Here is a 26146-nt window from a genome sequence, read left to right as displayed (position 1 = left end):
CATTTAGATGTAGTCTTGCAGTTTATTTAAGATCTGGTATCTAACAGCACAATCGTGACCATGTCTATTCAGAAGTTGTTGCTGGCATCCATCTGTCTTAAGAGACAATGGGGGTGTGCCTCTGGGGGTGAAGTCACAGGTAAGAGCTAAGTGCAGGGTGAGGATCAAAGGAAGACAAACTACCACAGAAGGAGCACAACGCGTTCCTCCACCAATGGAACTATGCCTCTCCTAATACCCTATATACCCCAGAAGTAATTTCTATTGAATTTACTGGGACTTACTCCCAGGTAAACGGGGTTAGGATTGCTGCTTTAGCCACCTTTCAGATTTGCTTGGTTTTCAATGAACGTAACATTAAATTCAGAGGCAGAGATCTACAATACGTAATGATATGTCTTTATTTCATCAACAGAAATGGTGTCTAGACAAAATTCAGTTAACACTATCAATTCAAATGAATGGAAAGGGTTTTCTTTTTCTTTGCACGATACTGTATTTACAATGAGTAAATGAAGTCTTAAATTTATTAGTTCATAGCAATGCTGTTTTTTTTCTCCAAAAAGGTAAAAATTCTTAGTAACAAGGAATAAGCATCAACAGCCATTTCATTTATACAATATAAATCACAAGAAACCACAGTCACCTAGAAAAAAAATAATAGACAAGCTTAAGAACTAGTACAATAAAATGATGCATTGAATTAAGTTACATTAATCGCATAGAATCTGTGTAAAAAGTATATAGAAAAACACCTGATGCAACTTGTTACAGTCATTGACCAGTTATGAGAGGTACAGAGGATTATACAGGTAGATATGTGTGAAAACTGTCCATACTGTCTGACCTGGGGAGGAAGAGAAGAGGGATTGCATCCCCTTGCATACACTGATAAAAACCCTGTTTTGAATATGGCCTCTGAAGTTTGTAAGGCATATAGTAGAGGTGCACTTGTATCCCACTGGTTCTGGAACAAACTTGGGGTGTTCTCCACCCTTGAAATAAAAAGTTGACCCTTGAATTGAATGGCAAAAATCAAGCATCCAAAGATCTCCAAAGTGTTTAGCATAATTTCTGATTGGAGGGATCCAGATATATTCAGTCATATCACAAGTAGTAAATATACAAGTTTCTGAAGCACACATCATCTTTTTGTGTGACATTGCAAATGTAAGAGCTTAAACTTGCTTTCAAAACAACACACAATTCTATGGTTAAGTGGGGTGGGTGGGGAAATCCCGACTAGATACTCAGGATGGCTCTCCAAATCTGAACTGACCTATTAAGACAGAGTGCTATGGGAAATCCTAGGCTGAGTTTCTGACTCAAAATTCCTTCAAATCAATGGATAACTAATTCCAGAATGAGAAACTGAGTCACATTTCAAACTCTGAGCAATGAAAAAAGTCAATTTCTGACCAAACTGCTTAAGCTTTTCAGTTCCAAAGGTTGCAGTCCTATGCACACTTAGCCGGGAATAAGTTCTATCAAAAAGGAAGCAAACATGCTGCACAAATGTACATATCAATTACCACACTGCATAGGTGTCTAAACTTGTATGTAAACTGGACTTCTATAATAGAGCTGATGTTGTAATAGAGTTAATGACATGTCCAACAATAAAAGGTATTTAAACCAGTCATAAAATTTTTCTTTTAAGTTTGAGAAGGGAATTTGAATAATTAACGCTCCACCGGAAAAGTGGTTTCCATCACAATGGTAGAACCATATGAGTATTATAATTTAAAAACAAACACATATCACTAGTTTTAATGGGGTTTTTTTTTAATATATAATATTGGTGGAGTGTAGGAAAATACTGTAATTCTTTTACACGGCAAGCAATGACATTCTAACTTCCAGAGAAAATTATAATAATTTATTAGTAGTCTACAATCCACCAAACTATAGATTTTAATATACATAAAATTGTTTGAATGGACTTAACATATGTACATGTACACTCTATTCTGCAGCATCATTTGATGCCTGAGTCTTGAAATAATTCAAATATTATAAATATACATAGTATAAACAAGCAAAAGTACACACACTGATTTTATACTGGAGATAGAAATTAGCTACCACATTTTAGCAAGGTTTCCCTTAGGCTACATCAAATCCTTTTTTTTTCCCTTTTCATTTTGTCCCTATCCCCCTTCTCTAAATAGAATTTTAAAACGGGTACACAATTAAGCTGATGTAACAAAAATAAGGGGATAAATAAACATAAAACCTTATTATTTGTGTGTGAAGACTACCTCTTGGAGTCATTGGTTTGAGCTGGGTTGGTGAGGCTTGCATAGGCTTATCAATACTACCCATTAGGCCAGATGCTCAAGGAACATTCTAGCTTCATCGGCTAAACCTACATGTATTATTTTTATTTATTTTTAAAAGACACCCATGAAGATAAAATGGTGGAATGAGATTAAAGGCTCTGGAGGTCTCTTTATTTTAGAATTATTCTGACTCTGGCATACAAACTTAAAAAACCCCAAACATATAGCAGTTTGTCACAATGCTTACCATATTCCATCTAGGGAAGAATTCATTTTTGTTTTAAGAGCTCTGAGGAAAACTGAAATTCCACAGATGTAGCTTTTCTCATCACAGCAATGCACTGACGAGAAAAACCACACCTGCTGAATATCACAGTGTTCAGAACTCCTGTCAGGGGTGAAAACAAAAAGGCTGAATGTTTTTCTTTCTTTTTCTTAAAAAACCTGCCTATATAAGTATGCTGGGTATTTATCAAAGCTTTTGAAATTAAAAGCTTGGACATGAGTTGAATGTAACCCTTAACCACCATATTATCAGCAGCTGAATCTGTTACACTAAGTTTTATCCAACGTCCACACTATTTTTTTTTAAAAGAGACAGCAGTTGTAAATACTAATCACAGTGGTTTGTGTATCCAATGATTTTTTTTTACTTCCTTGGGAACAAAAATACATGGATTAGATCCAAAAAATAAAAATAAAATAGTGCATCTTTAAAGCAGCATATATCCTTAGAAAGACATTGAATAATTTACTTGCACAATATATAAAATAATAGTTTTATACTGCAGCATCAAACTCTGACGCCTGAGTCGTCGTATGTTAGGTCTAGAATGTAAATATGGGGATGTCTTGGTAACTTGATTGAGTCTTTTTTTTCCTTTTAAATTAGCTCTTTTGTTCCAGAATCAGGTTGCAATGAACTTCAGTTGTATTCAAGGCACCCCCAAGATAACACGGAGAAACAAATATATTACATAGTGTAATACTCACCTGACAAAAGCAGAAAAAGCCTAAATGAAATGAGGTTTTCTGGCAATACAAAGTATAGCAAAGGCAAATAAAAAGGAGGACTAGTTGCAGACTGGACAAAGCTAAATGCATACTCCTTACATGCTCTTTGTATCAGTGCAAAAGCAGTTTCCATCTAGCACAAAACGTCAAACTGAGACAAACCTATTAATTCCTTTATGAATTTTTTTATCAATTGAAGGTATTTTCTCCTTCTGCATTGTTCAGCAATGCCTACTTATTTATTTTCCAATAGAAGTTTGGTCAGTTCAAATGTGTCGCTTCGTGTCCAGTTCTGAAGCTAATTCTCCTACATGTCTCTCTTGACATTAACCCAAGAGCCACATGTAGTTCTGAAGAACCATACACAATATATAGTCCAATGAAGAAAAATATACATATCAGTCATTTGTAAATGGTGAAAAGCTAAACTCATCCTAAAAAGCTTGAAACGATAGACTTATCTGAGCAGTGGACTTTAAAAAATCAGTTTCTCCAAGAAAAGAAAACAGAAGAAAAAGGTAGAGAGAGGCCCAGCACCAATGAGAGAGCCAGGTCAATACAATAGCTGTGGAACAATATGTTCTGTCAATTGCATTTAAACCACTGGAATGAGGTCAAAAGTACCAGTTGCACGTGAGTTGGTGTGATAGCAAATCTTCATGTCAGAAAGCTAGCTCAGACTTGGTTGAATACCCATAAAAACCACAACTAGCTGGAGGTCACTTAAAAATAAAGAAGGCAACAGAAAAAAAAACAAAAACATTTGAACAATACTGTCGACTGAACGATTACAACAACAAAATCTCAAATGCAAAAACCTGGCTTTAAAGCCATAATGCAATTCACATGTAGCTTTAAAAAAAATCTAGCTTCCATCACTGTCCATCTCACAGAAGTTAAGATTTCTTTGCAAAGCACAGAAGGGCTCTACAATGTCAACTGATTACAAGTCAATCCCCTCATAGTTGCATATCCCCTAACCCCCTAAAGAGCTTCTGTTTTCTGCACACAGAATTGTTGCAAGCTTCCAATATAATTAAATAGCTACAAAGCGAGTCAAGGACTTTCTCACCCCTGCGCCAAAACATCCTACAGCTTGAACTAGCATCCTTATGACATATATAAATAGATGAATAATTAGAGTAAGTTTTTGTTTGTTTTACAGAAATGGTTAATACTTAATTTATAATATTTAAAAACATAGCAGTTCCAACCTACATAAGAACATCCCTCCCTTCCTAGTAAATAAATGTGGCACATGCAATGGATACGCCTCCTGGTTGGCAGGTAGGTTGCAGTGAATTTGAAGTACAGAGAAGAAACAGGACTGGCAAGCTGTCTGCATAAGCTGATAAAAAAGAGGGTGGCAATCCATCCTTTAGAAAAACAATGCAGATTTACTGAGTGCCATACCGCTTAGTGTAAACATTAGCACTGAGAAACATATTGTCATAGTTAATAGGGGGAAAAACCTGTTTGAATCACATGGGGTGGCTCAATATGGTTTTACCCACAGAAAAGGTGAACAGTACCAATCTGTAAACCATAGATGCCATCATAAAATATAGCTCAAAGCACCCTGGCACAATCAAGATAGAAAGTCACTTTAAAAACAAAACAAAACAGAGGACACAATCCATCAGGGATAAGGTGATGAGGGAAAAAGTATCCTACAAAAAAACTCCTTGAAATCTTTGGATGTTATGCAAAAGCATCTCTCTCGAGCAATTCCCATCAATCACAATAAAAATGGTGTAGGAAAAGTCCTGGTGGATTGTGCCCACCAATTCCCTGAAGAGTTGTTTCCATGTGTTTGTTGGGCAGATGTTACATCTGAAAGAAGCTTGCCTTGCACAATCACCATGTGAGTCAGGTCAGCTGGAGTTTTGTGAATTTCCTTGAGTTTCAGTACTTCTGAAACTTGTCCTCCAACAAAGTTTCCTCTGAGACAGATGCTGCTTTGTGCTGATAAAAATAATGCAAACTGAGGGAACCTGACAGCACAATATTTCCAACACATGGGCAATCACTGCAGAATCACTGCAGAAATGCATGCTTTTTAGCACTTTGGGGTAGAGATTGCTCTAAGCAAGCCTCTACATCTCTATATTATAGGGCCAGTCCTGGAAACCTTTCACGTAGACAGTTTCTCATACTTTTGTGGAGCTGAGTTAGAGTTGAACAAATGCCAGTGTAAATAGGAAGCAAGTGTAGTGAAACACTGCTGTTAACACCTGCATAACATGGTGTACAGCAGAATTACACACTGAGGCCAATAGGACTATTGGAAGGGATGAACAGCACTAGTACGACATAAATAAGCAAGAATTGCAGTGGGAAGCTTAATTCAAACTTCACTGAGTCTCATGGAACTATGTTCACCAACGTAAACAGCCTGTGTCTTAAGCTATAGTTCTCAATATCAGTGACATACACTGGCCACTGTACAGTTTTTAAGGTGTCTTTGTAAGTATCAAACGATACTTGACAAATAGAAAATCCCTCTTAAAGAAAGAAGAAGAAGCAGCGACTTAATATCTGAATTGGGGAAGTAAAAGAAAGAAGAAAAAGACGAATACAGAAAATACCCAATTCACACTATTGGGTGAATTCCATATTTGGCAAGATTGTTATTTCCCTACATAATCATCTCCTGAGTGGTGTTGTTGTTTTTTTATATAAAAATGTTGTTTTACTTAACAGATAACAATAAAAAAGCAAAGAATACAGTATATGAGTTATACTGAAGTCACAACTTCATTTATGAAAAGGGGTTTGATCCAAAACTCAGTGCAAGTGGCAAAGTTGACCATCGCTGTACAGTATTGTGAGAGGATTCAAATAAAACCCACTTTGCTCAAATGGGCACATAAAAGACAGCTGTGCCACAAACACTGTGTATATTAAAATTTCAAATCAGCTTCCAACATTAAACTTTATAAATAAAATACAAACTGAATGATATTGCTGAACCGTGAACCTAAGTGGTGGTGAGAAAATATTAAAAACAGTTACAAACTACTACCTAGCATTGACAAAAAAAAAAAAGAAAAAAAGGAATGTTGGAATTTGTTTATACAATAGAAATGGAAAAAAAATTCCAGTTGTTTTCATGAGAAAAAATTGAGGCATGCAGGGATTTTTTTTTGCATATGGATATATATTTTTATATATACTATATATAGTATGTACAGTTTAGTTATAAAACTTTGATGTGTAAAGAAGCTGTCTTCAATGAAAAATTGAACATTCAGAGGAAATTCCTGAGTTAGGGTTTTGTGACATGGGCCACTGAGAAAAAAGCTGCGTTTGGGTCCTCAGAGGTGTTATGTCCATCCCTGTTGAATATTGAAATTAAAATACAATAACAACAACAATAACAACAACAATAAAAAAGAAACAGACAGTGTTGCCACTGTTTTGTTCCCCTGCATGAGCAAGGGATAGCACCATAGTGAAGAAGTTAAACTCCCGCATGTAGAGAGGAGGGAATACTTAAAAACAGTATTGCTGCTAAGACCACTGTAGTGTGCACCAAATATGTTCTTCAATCTAAACAACAAACGAACGTGGCCACTGGCTGACTGAAGAATACCTTGCTAGGCAAGGCGTGAAAAAGGTATACAGCCACTAGGTGTATTCCTTCCTAGGTTGCTCATCTGTTGTACATTTATCAGTCATTTCCTGACAGAAGTCCACTGTCACCGTTTGGTTATTCTGCTCGAGAGGGAGCTCCTGCTCGCAGTAACTACCTTGGTCAGCTCCATCCAATACTCTTGCCGCTGCGCATTTGTCAGAAATGTTGTTAGGTAGCCAGTGAGCTCCTAGTTGCTGCACTGGGCTTTGCTCCGAACAGCACTGCAAGCCTTCCCCAACACACTGAGATGTCACCACATTTTGCTCTACTCCGGCTGGCGAAGGGTTGATACTGGTTGCTGTTGGAAGATCCATAGGCCTGAGGACAGGGCAGTATCGGTGCAGGTCTTGGATCTGTTCGGAGCTCTGCATATCCCTACACACTTCTTGGGAAAGGCAGGAGAAATTATCTAACAGCTCCCCCATGCATGCTTTCAATTGGTTCCTTTCTGATAGAAGTTTCTCCTTCTCACAAACCTGAGAGAGAGAGAGAAGTGAAAGGTCTTAATTTTAAGAAGTATGGTGTATCAGGCTTCTAGAACTCAGAAATAAATCCAGGCAAAGCTAATTCATACATTACACATAATGATGTGGCAAAGCTCTGGACTATACAACTTCAGACTAGAGATGGAGTAAAGATTTGAAGCAGAGTTTCTTGACCATGTGAGGATCACTGCTTGAATTCTTGTAGATAAAATCAAAAGGGGCACTGCATGCTAAGTGTAGGCTCCCTGTCCCAACCTCATTTCTGTTCACACCCCAAAGAGGAGAGTAAAAGAAGTCATTAGCAGAGTCTCTATACGGCTAATGTGTTCTGCTTATATTGGCCAGGAAGGAGGAGAGGCCTTCCATCTGGGTAGCCCTTGACTTCTTGCTGCTTCAACACCTTCCCCCAAAATAAGGTTATTTCTCCTCAGATAATGACAGGGTGAAGGGATAGAAGGCAGTAGAAGGAACCAGGCTCTTTGAGGATTCCTTCTAGAATGCTTGAAGAGGGCTTCAGGCAATTGATAGTACACTCAAAGGCCCAATTATTTTTCAGGGCATGCACTAGGAGGTTTGTACACTCCTGCTTCAGACTGCAGTGGTTTGTGTGTATTTGCACACATGTGACATATTTTTATGAAGTGCACAACCATGTAAAAAGCCCTCCCCCTCCTGCAGTAAAGTAGCACACCAGAGAGAAAAGTATAGCTCAGCCCTCTCTTAGAAGAGTGCAGACAGTTTCTTATTAAAAGGGAGCGTTCAAAAACTGGACTTTCTACCATTTGCACTCTATAAGGTGTGGTACACATCCAAAATTTTACCACAATCTGAAACCTCATTCTATGTAATGTGTAGAGCAGCCCAGAGCTCTAGTTAGGTCCATTTCCGATGTCTGTAACAGCCAGGGGAAGAAACGTGCAACTTGCTGATCTTATATATTGCAATTTCTACCTGTTTCTTCACTTTCCAAAAACAGCTGGGCCATATGTGCTAAGGACGAGCACAGGTAACTTAGGTAGCCCAGAGGGCAAAGGCAGATAAGAAATGCTTAGGGCTTCAGAGGAGAAAGGAAAAAATATGGTGATCAAACTTCACGCACATGCCTCTCTTCACTTTGGCATGACCAAAAGATGCACAGAAGTGGCATTTAAATATACATGTAGGCGTGAATCATGTGAAGGCACATGATTGCTAACACTAAGCAGGGAAACAACCTAGAACCCTTATGAAGTCAGTAGTAGGCTGAACTGTAGAAGTAAGGAAGGGCACAGAATGCAAAAATAATTAAAACATAAAAAAGGTAAAACTCACCAACTTGCGGATTTCACATTCTAAATTCTGAATACAGTCCAGTTTTCTCTTACGGCAACGCTGAGCTGCAATCCGGTTTTTACTGCGCCGCCGAACATCATGGATAAATTCCAATTGCTCTGAGGTTAATTTGTGCATCTTTATCATCATCTGGAAATCATTCCTTGGAAGATCCGTGATTTGATCTACAGGAAATGGAAGTTTCACCTGGGGGGGGGGAGAGAAAAAAAAATTCAGATTCCTTAATTAACGAAGTATTTAACAGCTGTTTAGGGAAAGAAGATTTTATCCAAAGAGGGTTGACAACATCTATACTAACTGCTGCATTCTAGTCAGCCTGGAATACTCATAGAAGTTAGTGTGTAAGTTAATGTTTATATAGTAAAATCAGCAGTGCTACCTCTATCTCTAGGTAATTATAAATTGAATAGAATTCATTTACATATAAGAAGAAACTAGTCTACTTGATAGAAGCTCCACTTGTGAGAATTAGGGTTTTTAATTTCTATAGTGCAAGATTTTGCTATAAACCCTAAAACAAGAACTATTTTGTAATATTTACTGAAGTTATTTATGCCTTATGTTAACTGTTTTAGTAGAGAGTTCAGCCAACTTATATCAGTGGAACTATATACTATCCAATTTGACAGCCAGCATATAAAAGGTTAGAGCAAATACATCAATGCAATGGCACAAAAATGTTATGCAAGCAGTTCAGTGACCCTTGAGGTTCACACACTGGCACAAATGTTCAGGATTTTGTTTGTTTATTTAGACATTTACTTCCCACTTTTCTGTGATAAAATAAAGTCAAGGCAACTTACAATGAAAATATAAATGAGAAGAAAATTAAAAACAAAACCAACAAATTAAAAACAAAGTAGTATACATAGGCCTTCAAGGTTCCTAAAATGTTTTTCCCTCTAAAGGAATAAATTATCCTAAGGGACTGAGAATAAAACAAGTAACATACTGTCATTACATAAGCATATGGCACATTCATATTTGGAATAGTGTGTTTAGTTCTGGTTAGAACTGGGCAAAGTACAGAAAAGAGCAACTAACAGCCCAAGCCTTTACATTATTATTTTTATTTATTAAATTTCTATACCACCCTTCATCTGAAGATCACAGGGCAATAAACACACACACAGAGATAGATATGTCGGTTTTCGAACGTAATCTGTTCTGGAAGACATTTCGTCTGCTGAAACGTTCGAAAACCGAAAACTCAACATGGAAGCCTCAATATGGAAGCCACATGGCATGTTCGACTTCCAAGGTGTGTTCGAAAACCGAATCATTTACTTACGGGTTTACAGCATTCGAAAACCAAAATGTTTCTGAACGTAGACGTTTGAAAACTGAGGTACCACTGTGTGTGTGTGTAACATAGTAACAAACAAAGCATATCTACTCAGAAGTAAATCCCATTAAAAGAAATAAGTAAATCCCATTGAGTTTAATGGGACTTATTCCCAGGTAAGTATGTATATGATTGCTGCCCGAAATAATCAATATATTGGGAATACCCTTCCTACAACCGAACACTAAAGTCACTATTCTAATTTATAGAAAAGATGGCATAAAAACATTTATTTACAAGAAAGAAGGAATGTCATGGAAAGAAACATAATCCCCCCACCCCCATCTCTGCCCACACCTTTTGTACTGGAATCAACAGTGGTAGCATTGGCAGCAGGTTCAGGACAGACAATAGGAAGTACTTCTTCAAACAAGGCATAATTTTACTTGCCCAAGACACTATGGCGACTACTATCTTACATAAGGTAACATAGGAACAGGGATCCTGTGGCCCTCCAGATATTCCAATGACCTCAACTCCCATCAGCCTTAGCAAGCATGGCCAATGGTCAGGGATTATGGGAATTATAGTCACTGGCAGAGGAAGAAGCGTGCGGGGGGAGCGCACCGCCCCCGGAAGTGCGATCCTGGTGGGGTGCCATCATGGCTGCCCCCCGCCCGTGCTGGGTGTCACGCCCCTACGGGCAGCACACCACACCCCTAGGATGCATGCCACGCCCCCAGGACACGTGCCACGCCCCTATGGGTGGCACACCACACGCCTAGGATGCACAGCACACCCACAGGATACGTGCCATACCCCTATGGCTGGTGCACCATGCCCCTGGGACAGCTCCGCCCCCGCCTGCTCTCCGCCCCCCAGTGCCGGAGCATGAAGCTCCGCCACTGATTGTAGTACCACCTCTGAAGGACCACAGGTTAAAGCTACTCCTTGGGAAAGAATCAGACAAATTAATGGAGCACTGGTTTCTTGACAGCTATTCACCACAGCTGAATAGAAGCTCCATTCTCAGAAGTAGTATTCCTCCCAGCAGTAGACCGTGCAACACCAAGCTCTTGCTCTGAGTTTCTAGAGGCACCTAGTTTGACTATTCCTGGAAATGGATAAGAATACTGATCTAGCAAGATAGATCTTATGGTTTTAGGTCATGTTACATGGAACCAATTAGTCCGCAAGGTGCCTTGACATCTTTCGTCCTTTTATGTACGAAAACAGCCCACTACGCTAGAATACATCGTGAATGCATCTTTGCTTGTTTCAGTTATCCACAATGGCCACGAGGTGGTGCCAGGCCTTTAAGTTTCACACTGAAAGAAAGACTGCACTTAGAAATGGGTAAACAGAATGAGGAAAGCCTTTATATTCTTTTGCCAATTGTAGAGTTTGAAGAGAACCCAAGGGTCATCTAGTCACAGATTCCTGAGGAAAACTCTTGTTGATATTTCATTGCAGATTTTAGCACTTAGTATGGATGCTGTCAAATACATGGAGACAGAGATACCTACTATTACTTTAGAAGCCAATTCAAACCTTTCTGCCTGTTTTAATACAACAAATAGTGTGCATGTCACCTGTGTTAGCACTAGGTTTTGGAGGGTGCTTGAGCAAGAAACCCAAACAGGCCCTGGTCTCTCACTAACTCCTCATTGCTATCATCATCACCAGCTGCTGCTCGTCTTCTTCATCACCACTGCCACCTGCTTGCTTGCCAGGCAGTGAGCTAATGGACAATAGATGACAGTGCCATCTACTCCTCCTCCTAACATTAGAACCAGCCTGCTGGATCAAAGCAAAGACACATCTGGATCAGGCCCAATGATCAGCAACCAGATGCCTATGGGAATCGTGCAAGCCAGACATGAGTAACAGCATTATCCCCACTTGTTATTCCCAGCATCTGGTATTCAGAGGTACAACACCCTCAACAATGGGGGTAGAACACAGCCATCTAGCCCAGTGTTTCCCAGACTTGGATCTCCAGCTATTTTCAGACTATAATTCCCATTCTATAGTCTAAAAACAGCTGGAGACCCAAGTTTGGGAAACACTGATCTAGCCTTATGCCACCATGAATTCACCGTATCCTCTATTTACTCTAAGTTGGTAGCCATCACTACAACTTATGAGAGTGAATTCTATAGTTTAATTTTGTGCTGGGTGGATAAGTACTTTCTTTTGTCTCTCCCACATCTTCCAATTTTCAGCTTCTGGTTCTAGTATTATCAGGGAAGGAGAAAGGTTTATTTCCCTACCCAGTTTCTGCACACCATACATAATCTTAGGAGAATTATTTCAACCCCTTGATCATTTTGGCTGCCCCTTTCTGACGTTTCCCCAGCTCAACGATATCCTTTCATGAGGCGTGGGAGCCATAACTGAGCACAGTAGTCCATGTGCAATCTCACTATGGGTTTGTATAATGGCTTATACAACACAGTAAGATTATTATATTGACAGTTTTATTTTCAACCACTTTCCTAAGGTTCCCTAACATGGAACCCATCGTTTTCACAGCTGCCACATATTGGGGTCAACATCTTCATCAAGTTATCCACTATGACCCCAAGATCTTGTTCCTGGTCAGTCACTGCCAATTCATCTCACATAAACAAATATGAAAAATTATTTTTTTTTGGGGGGGGGGAGTTACCCAATGTGCACAACTGCAAATTCTAACCACTACTGCTGTCTGGGCCAGAGCAAGAGGCAGGTAAACAAACAAGGAGGTTGCAATGATAAAGAAGAGGAGCAGGTCCAGGAGGCTCATCAGTGTACCCCCTGTTGTTTGGGTGTGGGTCTTTGGCAAACACCGGACCATGTCAGCCCCTAAACACCAACCCTGAAAGTTACACATAATGTGGCATTCACTACAGTGTAGTTTTTTCTACATAGGAAAGCATAAAGAGCAACTATTTCATTCCATTTCTTTGCGTATGACATTTGCTCATAGAATTCTATAGACTCCACAGTCACAGGAATGCATCAATATCTATCCACACATTCTGCACAGTGGACTTCACCCTCGCATCCCACCAATGACGGCCAAAGATGGCACCATATCAAAATACACACCGCTGCTGCAGGTCATGAAAGAACAGGAAAAGAGCTGCCAGAAAAAACAATGATTTGTTTGAATACACAGAAGCTGACCTTCGACACAGTGATGTGGACTATTAAGACTGCTGACTAGTGATTATGAAGAATGTTTGGCTTCCTTTTAATGCCCTTTGGACCATAAACACTCCACGTCAGATGTGAGTAACTGCATATATGTGTGACTCCCTCCGTGGAACTGCAGTAGAGTAAGGACCAGGGAGGAATTTTTTCACAGACATATTGGGCTGGGTCTGGGGGTGTTGCGGACTTCATGGCAAACACTCTAACTTTAGGGCAGAAGAAGCACTGGTCTGGATCCTTAGCAGGAATGGGCACAGGAAGGGCCCCCTTGCCCCATCCAAGTGTGGGATCTCCTTAAGGGATCTTGGAGGGCACTGCTTGCTGTCCAGCTCAGGGGTTGACAAGCAACCATGCCCCCTGCCAGTGACTGAACAAGGTCCACTGGAAGTGGTTCATGTCATGGCAGGTCCCTAACACTGGTACACTGCATCTATCAAAAGAAAGCATGTCAACCAGCAGGACGACTTGTTGATCAATGGATCATGTCCAATGCCTATGGCAATGGATACATGCCCAGTGTCTATGGCAAACCTATATGACTGCAGTCAATAAGGTTGTGGCCTAATTACAATCTAACACCTGTCTCCTGGTCTTCATTCGCTGCCTGCACAAGTCCCTCCATGGCTTCTCTGTGCCTGGGTTTGCAATACACAGTCGCTCTGGAAGCTCCCCCAAATTATTCATTCAGAACAGAAATAGCTGATGTAAATGAAGTTTGCCCATATATTTGTTACAGAGAAGGAATGTAACATATTTGAAATAATTCATTTACAATATTGCAAAGCTCACAGATTTGGCACTTTCTTCTTTCCCTAAAAAATAAAACAAAAAGGAAGTGGTTGTTGCACAGCAGTTAAGATGTGGTGCCATTGTTAATTTTAGATTGGCCATGGACCATCTCCCTATCCATTTGTATAAGCAGGGGGGAAATGTGTTTTCAAGAATCTATCAAACATTAACAGACCTTGAGGTGAGGTGACTATAAAAAGAGGATGTTTAAAAATAAACTGTTGCTGGTTTGGGTCTTGCACAGTGTAAATGACATCTTAACAAATGATCTGAGATGTTTCAAGATAGAAACAACTGTACAGGCTTCACAATTCCAGTGTGATGTTATAAACAACAACCAATAAGGCTAAAGAGAAAAGCTTTAAAGATTTGATGTTTAACATTTAAATAGCTGCACAATTAATCACTGCACATTTCTTTCTTCAGATATATGTTGTTTAAAAAACAAATCACAAAAACACCCTCCAGATATTTTGTCTTTTTTAAAATTCACAGCAGTGTCCTTCTTGGGAGAATGCACCTCATAAATATTGCAAGTCCAGACATGTGTACCTGCCTTCTAATGTCATTGCTACTCACAGTGAGCTGCATAGAAGGTGACATATAACAATGAGGGATGGTTAAGTTACCCTTATGACACACATACAAAAAGCATGAAATAAAAGTCATTCAAGATCTGGGGATTCCTTTTTCTGTGCATTACTGCACAGTGTGCTCTGTTATTTCATGAATTTCACAGGTATAATTTTGAAAAAGAAAAAAAGAAAAAAGGATGGGTGTAATTCAGTTCCTCATTTATTGTGCAGGGATCATCACACACACCCAGGTTCACAAGGTATCCCCAACAGCAGCCAGCACCTGAGGGCTGTGCATTCAATTAAACCAAGTTACGCAATGTCAACAATGCTATTGTGAACCAGGCCATGGCATGGCCATGGGTGGCTTCCTGTACATCATAATAATTACATGAATGATATATTCTAGTGTTCAGTTAACGCATGGGGGCGTGAAGGGTGAAGGAGGTGCAGGAAAGGGGAAAATGGCAGCCTAGGCCCCCTCATGTCCTCATCACTACCAGCTCCACTCTCAATCTTCCCATGTTGAGTTGGAAGGTCTGGGGAGGGATTCCTTGTGCATTTGGCAGAATGTGCTTATAAACTGCCATCACCCTTAGAAAAGTTTATGAGTGTTTTCAGCTAAATGCACTTAGAAGCCCCCTTCAGACCATTCCATTCAACATGGGAAGGTTGGGGCACAGGTGGTGGGAACAGGGATTTGCTCCCACATGATCTTTGAATGACTGAATAGGGCTTATAGTCAGACGGTATCTGCATTAAGCCACTTCCCGTGTAATTTGGGTGATGTCAGTGTTGTCTTGGCCTTTCCCCTCCTGGGGGCGAAAAACAGCTTTGTGACAGAGTGATTGAAATAATTACAAGCACACAACTGTATTACAGTGAGTGTGTTCTCAATATCTTGCTTTTTGAAATCCTGCTTTTATGCCTTAAACAGATTTCCAAAGCTGCACCCAAAACATAGGAACACTTAAAAAATACAACTGAGGAGCCAATTTGTGTTGCTCCATTGGCCAGGAAAATGCTAACGCTGATCCAATCTCAAATTAGCTCTATGTGGTAGCATCCCAGCTTTGGAATAGCTTTGCCTCTTGAGACTAGACAGTCATTGACACTGGATGGGTTGTGATCTCAAGCAAAGACCATTTTCTTTTACCAGGCCTTCCAATAGCAGTGGCGATATGGTATTTGTTAGATAAAGGGATTCGTATTTTGTTGGTTTTAACTGAAGTATTTTCATTTGAGTGCAGTAATTTTTATTCCTGCTTTGTACTTTGGTTTTCACCGAAACCCACCCTGAAACCATGTGTTGAAGGGTGGGATGCAGGGCTCTGGTTGGAGAACACCATCAGCTTACAAGCGAAAAAGCTAGATAAGATTAAGCAGTGGGTTCACACATTACTCATTGTTCTCTTAAATGTTAAATGCAGGTTTAGGTTTGGGTAGCTCTGATAATATTAGCTGAGCTATTCTGAAAATCAGGTCCTTCATATTTGGTTATGACTATACATATACACGAGTAGCTATTTGTAATGCAATTTGACACAAATGCTTTAGGACTGTCATTTAAGAGTTCATGGTTGGCCTTTAGAATTCTCAGTAGGCCAACTGAATTGTCTCACAGCACTGCCTTTGAGATATATTTCTTTTGAAAAGGAACATACCAACCCCAGTTAGGGAGATGCTATTAAATGAAAGACAAGATGAATGCAATTCCCCTGGCACAAACAGTTCTTGGAAGAACAGCCTACTAATGCTTTCTGTCTTTCTTTAAGATTCTCTAGAAAGCTTTTGCTTTTAAGATGTAGTAAGTTTAGATTTCACTTGCGACAGTCCAAAGGGAATATAACAAAAAGACAAAACAGCAACCCAGTTGTTTTAAAGTGACAGAAAGGACTGGGGTGGGAAGAGAAAGAAAGTCAGTATTGACAAGAGATGCCTTCCTATTCTTTATAAATTTATAAACTGGATACTTCTCAAAGAGTACACTATCTCTACTATCTTCGATAAAGTTAGCATTAGTACATATAAGAAGTCCGACTGCTGAATCTGAAGTTAACAGCATTTCCCTTTTTCTCCATTAAACTCTTTATTCTTCCGTTATGTCCCTCCAAGGGTGATAAAACCAATAGGAAGAAAAGAAAGAACTTGCCAACTACATTAAATTACATGCAGCACTTGCCAAAAACATTTTGGTGCCTGAGGCAGAGATTTTCCCCACCCCCAGCAGCAGTAAAGCTAAAATAAAATTGTAAATTATGTAACTAGCAATTTGCTACTATTTAAAGGTGGCCAGATTTTGCTGCCTGAAGTGCCACTTCATATTATCTTCTGGCAGAGAGCTGATTGTGACCATATGCCAATACTTAGCTAGATTTGGGTGGAAAATAATTCCTGTGTCTGTATGATAATATCCTTCAATCCATGAGAACTTTTTGAGAAAGGACAACCTGCCAATTCACACAGGGTCACTATACTTGAAAATGGACACTGGGACAAAATTTTCTGGGAACAAATCCATTTTTTAAAAAAGAATTCAGAATTCAGGAGGTGTCCATGAAGAAAAAAAGTGGACATTACAGGGCTTTCCCCTGTCCTGCAGTAACAGATGAGCAATTATACTATATCCAGCCTTTGCATAGGCACTGCCCTCTCTGATTCAGTTTTGGAGATGAGTATGATTAGCATCACATCTTGGCACACAAGCAACATATACAAAAATATTTTGTACCAACATTCTTGCTGACTATAGTTAACACCAAGCAGCACTCTGCAACTATGGTTAGAAGCAGATCACAAACTGTAGTTTGGGTGAACTATAGTTAGCAAAAAGAAAATGCTTTAGGGCTGCAATGAACCTTTTAATATGATGGGTCTTTACTGCCCCACCCCTTATTTCATGCATTTCCCCCCATTAGCCTGACTGCAATGTCAACAAAAAGTGAGGTAAAACAGGCTATTCCCTGCCTGTTTACAAGGAATGCCATTTAAGAGAACAACAGGCTTACTGAACTGGTAACAAGACGTGTTAACAGGTGTACTTATCACAAGCCCTACCTCATGTCCTCTGTCTTGCACAGGACATGATTCACTGTCTGCTTCAGAGAACGATCCAGACTCATCGCTAGAGTTTGTTCCATAGGATGGCTCACATTTTATCTGGGGTCTGACTTGGTTGTACATTCCATCTCCCATCACGCTCGGCTCCTGATGCTCAGCGGTCAGGAACCGAGTTCCTTGGGAACAGGGGGAAGATGAAAACTCGCAGAGAGGGAGGCTACATGGCGAACCCCCGCTGCCATCCTCCGCGTATGAGTAGGAGGAACATGAGCTGGAGGTCCTCGTTCTGGTTTCTAGTGGAGGAGAGCGAGGGCAAACTTTAATTGGCACTGGGCAGCTGGTGTTCGGCCGCATCCGTCCTGGTAAGAGATCAGCTGCCTGTCCAATGTGAGAATAGGTCTGGCAACTGGGAAGGGACTGGCTACTTCCTGCCCAGAGACCCTTTGGCACAGTCTCGGTGAGATCTTTGTCCAAGCTGCTCATGCCAGAATATGAATGCACCGAAGTGTTTACTTGGTCACAAACATTTGAAGAGAATATAACACTCCTCCTGTCCACCTCACCTTCCTGCTTACAGAGACCTTCAACAAAGCCAGGGCCCCTGAGAGGCGATCCCACGGTAAAATTGGAAGCATCCTTCTGAACAGCTTGGGAGAGTCCATAATTCCCTGTGAAAGGGACATAATCAGTTTTGTGGTCACCCTGAGTTGTCCCCTTATCGAAAGGGCATGCTGGACTCCTGGCAAAGTGCTGTTGGGAAGTACTGGGGAAGCCAACTAAGTCTACATTTTTTGTTCGGTTGAAGAAAGACCTTAGGCAGGAAGGGGAGGAAACACTTTTAGACCCGTCAGCTCCGGTGGGACTTGGCTGCTTCCGGTCCATTTCAACATCCCCCTCTTTATCCCTGATGTCAGGCTCATCTCCAGAGAGGCAAAGCGTGATGTTTTCTTCATCATTCTCCTCACTCCTAGGCTCACTTTTAATTTGCCCTACAGGAAGCTCTGGCTTGAGGCTATCGCCAGAACTTTCTTCACTGAATGTGCTTGCAAAACCTGAGGTACTAATGTGTGATGCGTTGTAGACATTCTTGGTACAAGCCATCTGGTATTTCTTATATCTGGGTAACCGTGTCACTGCTTCTTTGTCCAAACTGTCCTTGCCATCGTTCAAGATATCAGAGTCGGGCAGCATCCCTTCTTCCTTGTCCGCTCCCGAACTGGCCGATTCAAAGTTAAAGGGCTCTGGGTGCGTTCTCTCCCTTGGGCAAGAGATCTTGGAAGTCTCCGACTCCATTGTCTCCTCCTCTTCTCCCTCGGAGTTCTCGTCTTCATGCATCCGCTGGTAGGTGGTGTCTTTTTTGCACAGAAACAGGCCATCTTCATTGTTCAGGAGTTGCGTTTGAAGGAAGCTGAAGCAAGAATCCTCCAGGTTGTGCATGCGCAGGAACTCTGCACAGTGGATGACCTCTCGTATGTTTTCTCTGCTGAGTAACAGCTTAGCAGTGTAGGCAAACTGTAACAATGGGCCAAATCCCCTGGCAGTGACCTGCAAAAGAACAAAAACACAGGGAAATTGCCAGCATTACCATCAGCACTGCTATTGTCCCAAGCCCCTCAAGTGTAGTTAGATAACTCAACAGTTCTAATGTCCATAAATACCACCGTCCAATAGTTAATCTTTCCTTAAGTCAGCAGTAATGCTACTTCCAATCATTAATGCTGGCTGCCCTGTTGCTGCTTGCACACTTCATATTAGAGGATGAGCTAAACATCACTTCCAACAAATGACTTAAAGAGAGATGAGATATGTGGCAAATGGTATTTATATGTTTAACGAACTCAAGAATGCTGCCAAGTTTCCAATGAGTGCATGAATCTCACCAATTTCACAACATTCCCATAATCTAGGCTGACTTCACTCTGTGATCAGAATAAATTATGCCAATTACAAAATCCTTTATTCTTCTTCAACAGTTTATCGGGTTTTCAAAGAAATGGAATATATTATTATAATGGTTAGTTTAGTGAAAACCAAGTCCCCTACGCTGGAACAATGTAAGTATTAAATGGTACTAATAAAAAGCTGGAGAAGGGCATGGGGTTTGTCTGAGTATGCAATAGAAGTGGGAAGACAGAGAACATTAAGCATGGAGACAACTTGAATAATTGTATAGGAAACTATCCCACAAATGCTGGAGTCTCTGGTTGAGTTCAGATAAGGATTTAGTTAAACACTTATATTACATCATGGTTTCTCTAACAACATAGGGAAGCCGGCTATAGCCTCCCAATACACAGTGAAATACAATGTTAACATGCACCTGCTTCCCCAGATTTCGGCATCGCTGTGAAGAAGTAATAATTCTAGCCTTAACCATGTAGTTGATTGAATTCACTCTCAGATAGATTTATGGTCTACAAGTGCTCTGGTGCATCGAGTTCATTCACCTAAATAAATTTGACTATGTCAAAATTAGGGGTGTATAAGGAGATGATGATGATGATGATGATGATGATCATAAGGTTTCTATCTTTGCACTGTGCTCCCCCTTCCCTAAAACAACTTGGGAACTATCTCTGCTGTGAGCCTGACAGGAGGAAAATGTGATGATACGTAATAATGATGCCTCTGAAATAGGTTCCTGCGTTGCAGTTCAGTTGGACCTCATTGCAGTTGGGGTCCCTTCCAACTCTATGATTCTATGAAGTGACTGGCTAGCCAGAGCAGCCCCCTCAGTTCAGGGCTGGCTCAGGACGTTTTGCTGTATGAGGCAAAAGATAAATGGCACCGTCCCCGAAGGCACATATTGTACATAAGCCAACTGGAAGTGGTGGTAGAATCTTACTACAGTACTGATGAAAGGACAGTGTATTCAACTGCAGTTGAGGGCAGCAGGCTATCATAGGGGTCATGGCACTCACAGCTCCCTGCACCTCAGCTTCTGCCGCTTGAAGCAGCTGCTTCACTGTGCCTCAGCTTACGGCTGGCTCTGCCTCAGATAATATATGTATTCTATGAACAATTTGTAAAACTCAGATATTAAAAATGTCACTTGGGTCTTCAGCGCGACTATTTGCACTAATAAAAGTCCAAACCAAAGCAAGCACTTAATAGCCTGTGTACACTAGTCCACTTTGTGATTTCACTTCCTTCTAATTAAGGTTTTTGCTTACTGTCTCAGTCTGGCTTTGGTCAAAGTGTATGTGTGTGTGTGTGTGGGTGGGTGGGTGGGTGGGTGTGGGTGTGGGTGTGTATAAATAACCTAGGTGGCGCTGTGGTCTAAGCCACTGAGCCTAGGGCTTGCCGATCAAAAGGTCGGCGGTTCGAATCCGCACAACAGGGTGAGCTCCCGTTGCTCTGTCCCAGCTTCTGCCAACCTAGCACTTTGAAAGCACACTAGTGCAAGCAGATAAATAGGTGCCGCTGCAGCGGGAAGATAAACAGCATTTCCGTGCGTTCTGGCTTCCGTCACGGTGTTCCGTTGTGCCCAAAGCAGCTGGCCACATGACCTGGAAAGCTGTCTGTGGACAAATGCCAGCTCCCTTGGCCTGAAGCAAGATGAGCACCACAACCCAACCCGATAGTCACCTTTGTGTGTGTGTGTGTGTGTATGTGTGTGTATACATATACATATACAGTGGTGCCCCGCAAGACGAACACCTCGCAAGACGGAAAACCCGCTAGACGAAAGGGTTTTCCGTTTTGGAGGCGCTTCGCAAAACGAATTTCCCTATGGGCTTTCGTCTTGCGAAAGGGAAGGGAAATCTCTGGGACAGCGGGGAAGCGCAGCGCGTCTTCCCCACTGTCCTCGGACCTCCTCCGAAGGCTGGCGGCAGGCGGAGAGACCTCCTCCCGCCGCCAGCCTTCGTTTCTCCGCTATCCCGGACGGCTTTTGAAGGCAGGCGCGGGGGGGGGGGGAGCAAAGACTTTCGCCCCCCGCTGGCCTTCAGAAGAGGTCCAGGACCCCTTCTGAAGGCCGGCGGGGGGCGAAAGTCTTTGCTCCCCCCTGCCTGCCTTCCCGGGAGAGCGGAGAAACGCAGCGTGTTTCTCCGCTGTCCCGGACGGCTTTTGAAGGCAGGCGGGGGGGAGAAAGACTTTCGTACCCCGCCAGCCTTCAGAAGAGGTCCAGGACCCCTTCTGAAGGCCGGCGGGGGCCGAAAGTCTTTGCTCCCCCCTGCCTGCCTTCCCGGGAGAGCGGAGAAACGCAGCGTGTTTCTCCGCTGTCCCGGACGGCTTTTGAAGGCAGGCGGGGGGGGGGGGAGCAAAGACTTTCGCACCCCGCCCGCCTTCAGAAGAGGTCCTGGACCTCTTCTGAAGGCTGGCAGGGGGCAAAAGTCTTTGTCCCCCCTGCCTGCCTTCCCGGGGGCTTTTAAATCGCCCCGGGACAGCGGAGAAGTCCCCCGCTGTCCCGGGGCTTTTTAAAATGCTGGCGGGCGGCAGCGGAGGCTTCGCTCCCGACCGCCATCATTTTAAGATCGCCCTGGACAGCGGAGAAGTCCCCCGCTGTCCCGGGGTTTTTTAAAATGCTGGGGGTGGGAAGAAAAGCCCTTGGTCCCCCCCCCAGCCTTCAGAAGAGGTCGGGGGACAGACTGTCCCCGGACCTGGTCTGAAGTCGGTTTCCATAGGAACGCATTAATTGATTTTCAATGCATTCCTATGGGAAACCGTGCTTCGCAAGACGAAAAACTCGCAAGAAGAAAAAACTTGCGGAACGAATTAATTTCGTCTTGCGAGGCACCACTGTACATATACATATACATATACATATACATATACATATACATATACATATACATATATCTGTAGTTATCTAATGCAGCCACTAGGTGGGAGAACTGCAAAACAAGTAGAGTCTTGCCTAAGAGCTTCCAAGTACCGGGTATGTTTTAACCAGTACCTCTTGCAATGCCATTTAGGCAAAATAAAAGAAATTTCACTGACTCAGAACATTCCACGGTACATTTTTCTTTCAAGCTGATTCAAGACTTTCAGCACCCCAAAAGCATAGCATTTGAGACATCTGCTACATGTGTCTTCCTCCAGAGGATATTGCATGCAGTATTGTGATGTTGTTCACACTGCATCCTAGACAGCTGCTTGCTCTTAAAAACAAAGGGCAAAAAAATCCAGGAGGGGGGAAGCAGGGAGGTAAGAGGACTGAATCAGTGTGGCATGTTTGTATCTACAAAAATCCTGTATCAGTAACAACACAGCACCAATTTACAAGAGGCACTGGGTAGTAACGCTGTATTTTGAAGTACTATAACAGGCGTCTTTGCAAATTTAAAAGATGCCCTCAGGGAGGACTCTTAGAAGCATTTCAGACCAGCACTAATGTTTCAAGTACATAAACAGCAACTTTCATGATGAATGCAAGCAAGGCTTGCTGGCAAGTGTGGAAGCTGGCAGAATCTCAGTAGCCTGAAGCTGTCTAAATATTGATTTGGCCTTTATTGTGGGTCCACCAGCACACTGCCTTTGGAACTGCTTGTATTTAATTTGCTGTGACAAGAAAGCAGATATTCAGGGACTGCAAAGTGCTTATAAATATTGCACATTTTAAAGAGGAAGGTTTAAAAGCTGCATACATTACATCCACACACTTGTTTTCTGTATATGATGGTAAGGGCTTTTCACGGTGCAAACCCCTTCCACCATTTCTGGGCGAAACTTAAGTATGCTACAATGACAGCATAACAAAGAGAATACACAATGGGATGCAACATCTTTCTGCAGCAACAATGATGAGAGTAAAATAGCAGTTTTAAAAAAATTAATAACCAAGGTGTGCCAAATGATTAAGATATTCCATACGCACAACAGAGCAGCTTTCAACTCGGACCCAAATGTTAACCTGTCAACTCAGCCCTAAAAATGTCCACATAAAATGGGTGTGTCAGAAAGTATGTCACTAGTCTCCTTAGTTGCATTTCTTTACTGAATACCCACTTAGGTTGCAACAACCTCAATTCCTAGGAGCTTGTGTGCGGGTTTGTGTAAGCTCTATGTTCATCAAAATGGCCATGCAGAGGATGTTTTGCCCAAGAATGCACATTTCAGTTCAGCTGCAATCCAGACAAACAACCCCTCCTTCCTTTTTAGTGGCTTAGATTAGTCTGCAACCTTGTGTGAACTTGCATACTTAGCTGTGCAGTACAAAGAATGTTGGATTTCTACATGAGAGATCAAAGTTCAAATCCCTACTCGATTGCTCGGACATTTGCTGAGTCTCTGCTACCTTGCAGGGCAGCTGGGGAAGTTAGAATGAAATAAGGACATAGCATATTTCGCCATTAGAGATACAACCATAGTTCATACTACTTGGCTCAGAAAGTAACTCTTTAACTCAAAATGCTTGCACTAAACATAAAAAAGGCCTTCCAAGCAACATCTCTCTCCACTCAGATTTTGAACTAAACCAGAGAAAAACTCAATTCCTTTCCCACTGTCTCTCACATAAGACACCAAAACCTTCTGCCCCGCTCCCTCCCCGGAAACCCTCTCTTCCTCCCTCCCACTTCTTTGCCTGGCTGCTTCCAGAAGAAGAGGAAGTGTCTCCATCTTCCTTTTGCTTTTGAAGTGCTGTCCTAGAAGCTAAAAGGCCTGGGTGATGTAATTTCCCCCAGAGCTACTGACATCCACAGCAGTAGTTAGGTGAGGGTTTAGAGGCTAAAAGGTGGCTGGGAGATGAGACCTTTTTGCACACCTGATAATCTCGTCACAGTGAAATGAGATCCAGTTTGAGTAATCATTTGTCTTGGGATCAACAGATTCCAAAATGAAAGGTTGGGATCTGCCCATCACTACTTGCCACAAGCCCTTTCAGGGGGTTGGACTCGATGGCCCTTGTGGTCTATTCCAACTCTATGATTCTATGATTCCTTTGAAGCAATCTAATTAACAATAAATAACATGAGAGTGCTGAAGGGAGGTTTTGGTTCTCAACATTTGATTCTTGGCATTTATGGTTTCATTGTTTTCAAATCATAGAATTGTAGAGGTGGAAGGGACCACGAGAGTCATCTAGTCCAACCCCCTACACTGAAGGAATCTTTTGCCCAACATGGGGCTTGAACCCACAACCCTGAAATTAAGAGTATCATGATTTGCCAACTGGGCTATCTGAAAATCTTTGGAGTGGTGATGAAAGAAAATGAAACTTCCCCAGAAGTAGACCAAAACCATACCATTTCAGCAACTGTGGTCATCAGTGAGTGTCTTCTGTGGAAACTTTTAAAGGCCTTTTGAAAACCTTTCTATTCTGTAGGTATGTAGATACAAAAATTTAATAGAACAAAAGATACCATGCTGGTTGTCACTCACGGAAGCAGTATCTCTCAAAAAGATAAATATGAGGACAAGTTGGCCAACATATAGATAGCTCTTAATCAAAGTGGAAAATCAATTAAAATTAAGAAAATTTGAATAAATTAGAGAAAAGATAACAGATTGGTTACAATATTTTCAATTAAATGTTAATTTTAAGGAGGATAAAAAGACAGGACTTAGTTATACAATATTCAGATTTCAAAAAGAAATTGTAGAGGACAATACCAAATTACTGAAGAAAATGTATAGCTTGCTGCTAGAATGGGAAACAAAGGATGAAGAGGTTAAATGTGTGATGATAAAGTGGGCAAAAGATCTGGGGCATAATATTCAAATGGGTGACTGGGAAAAACTTTGGAAGGGGGATTTGAAGTTCACTGCATGCACAACACTGAAAGAGTACTATATGAAAATGATGTACCGTTGGTACATAATGCCGGTAAAACTTGCCAAAATGTATAGAACAAGTTCTAATAAGTGTTGGAAATGTAAAGAAAAAAGGGTACCTTTTATCACATGTGGTGGGAATGTAAAATTGTTAAAGTTATTGGGAAGTGATATATAATGAATTGAATAAAAAGTTTAAATTCACTTTTATTAAAAAACCAAAAGCATTCTTATTAGGAATAACAGGAAGCCAAATCCTGAAGGAAAAGAAGAAATTGTTTATGTACACAACAGCAGCAGCCCGGATTCTATTAGCCCAAAGGTGGAAGGAAGACATGATACCAACAATAGAAGAATGGCAACTGAAATTGATGGACTATGCTGAAATGGCTAAACTCACAGAAAAGGAAATGGAAGGAAGTCAGGAGGTTAAAGAGAACCTCCAAAAAGAAAGAGATGATGTTTATACAATGAAAAAAGTGTTAATGTCTTATGTTTCTGTCTAAATCTTTTTTTGTTATGTGTTTTTTATGAAGAATAATTGTTGAAGATAAAATTGTAAAATCAATAAAAACTTATTTACAAAAAACAAAAAACCGCTTTCTATTCTGCCAGGCCTATTGCTGGCAACTAAGAGTATTTTGTTTTTACTATTTTTTTGTTGGGAACTGCCAAGAGTGGCTGGGACAACCCAGTTAGTTGGGAGGAATACATATCATAAATAAAATCATCATCCTCATCCTCCCCATCCCTCACAATGGACCATTGATGAC

General features: G+C 41.3%; 1 protein-coding gene across 6 annotated transcripts in view; it reads right to left on the bottom strand.

Annotated features, from left to right (window-relative positions):
• Positions 1–378: 378 nt before the first annotated feature.
• The window catches only part of BACH2 (BACH transcriptional regulator 2), a 245195-nt gene continuing 219427 nt past the window's right edge, over positions 379–26146 (bottom strand). For all 6 annotated transcript variants that reach the window (XM_077926155.1, XM_077926157.1, XM_077926158.1 and 3 more), the window contains 3 exons: positions 17655–19202; positions 8730–8936; positions 379–7409 (listed from right to left, as the gene is read on the bottom strand). In XM_077926155.1, coding sequence (XP_077782281.1) covers positions 6927–7409; positions 8730–8936; positions 17655–19202 — 2238 coding nt within the window. In that variant the 3' untranslated portion in view covers positions 379–6926. The remainder of the gene's footprint in view (positions 7410–8729; positions 8937–17654; positions 19203–26146) is intronic.

This window comes from Podarcis muralis, chromosome 3, assembly GCF_964188315.1.
Source record: "Podarcis muralis chromosome 3, rPodMur119.hap1.1, whole genome shotgun sequence".
NCBI lineage: Eukaryota > Metazoa > Chordata > Lepidosauria > Squamata > Lacertidae > Podarcis > Podarcis muralis.
Note: the sequence above shows the minus strand (reverse complement) of the source record. Positions and strands in the feature narration are given on the sequence as shown.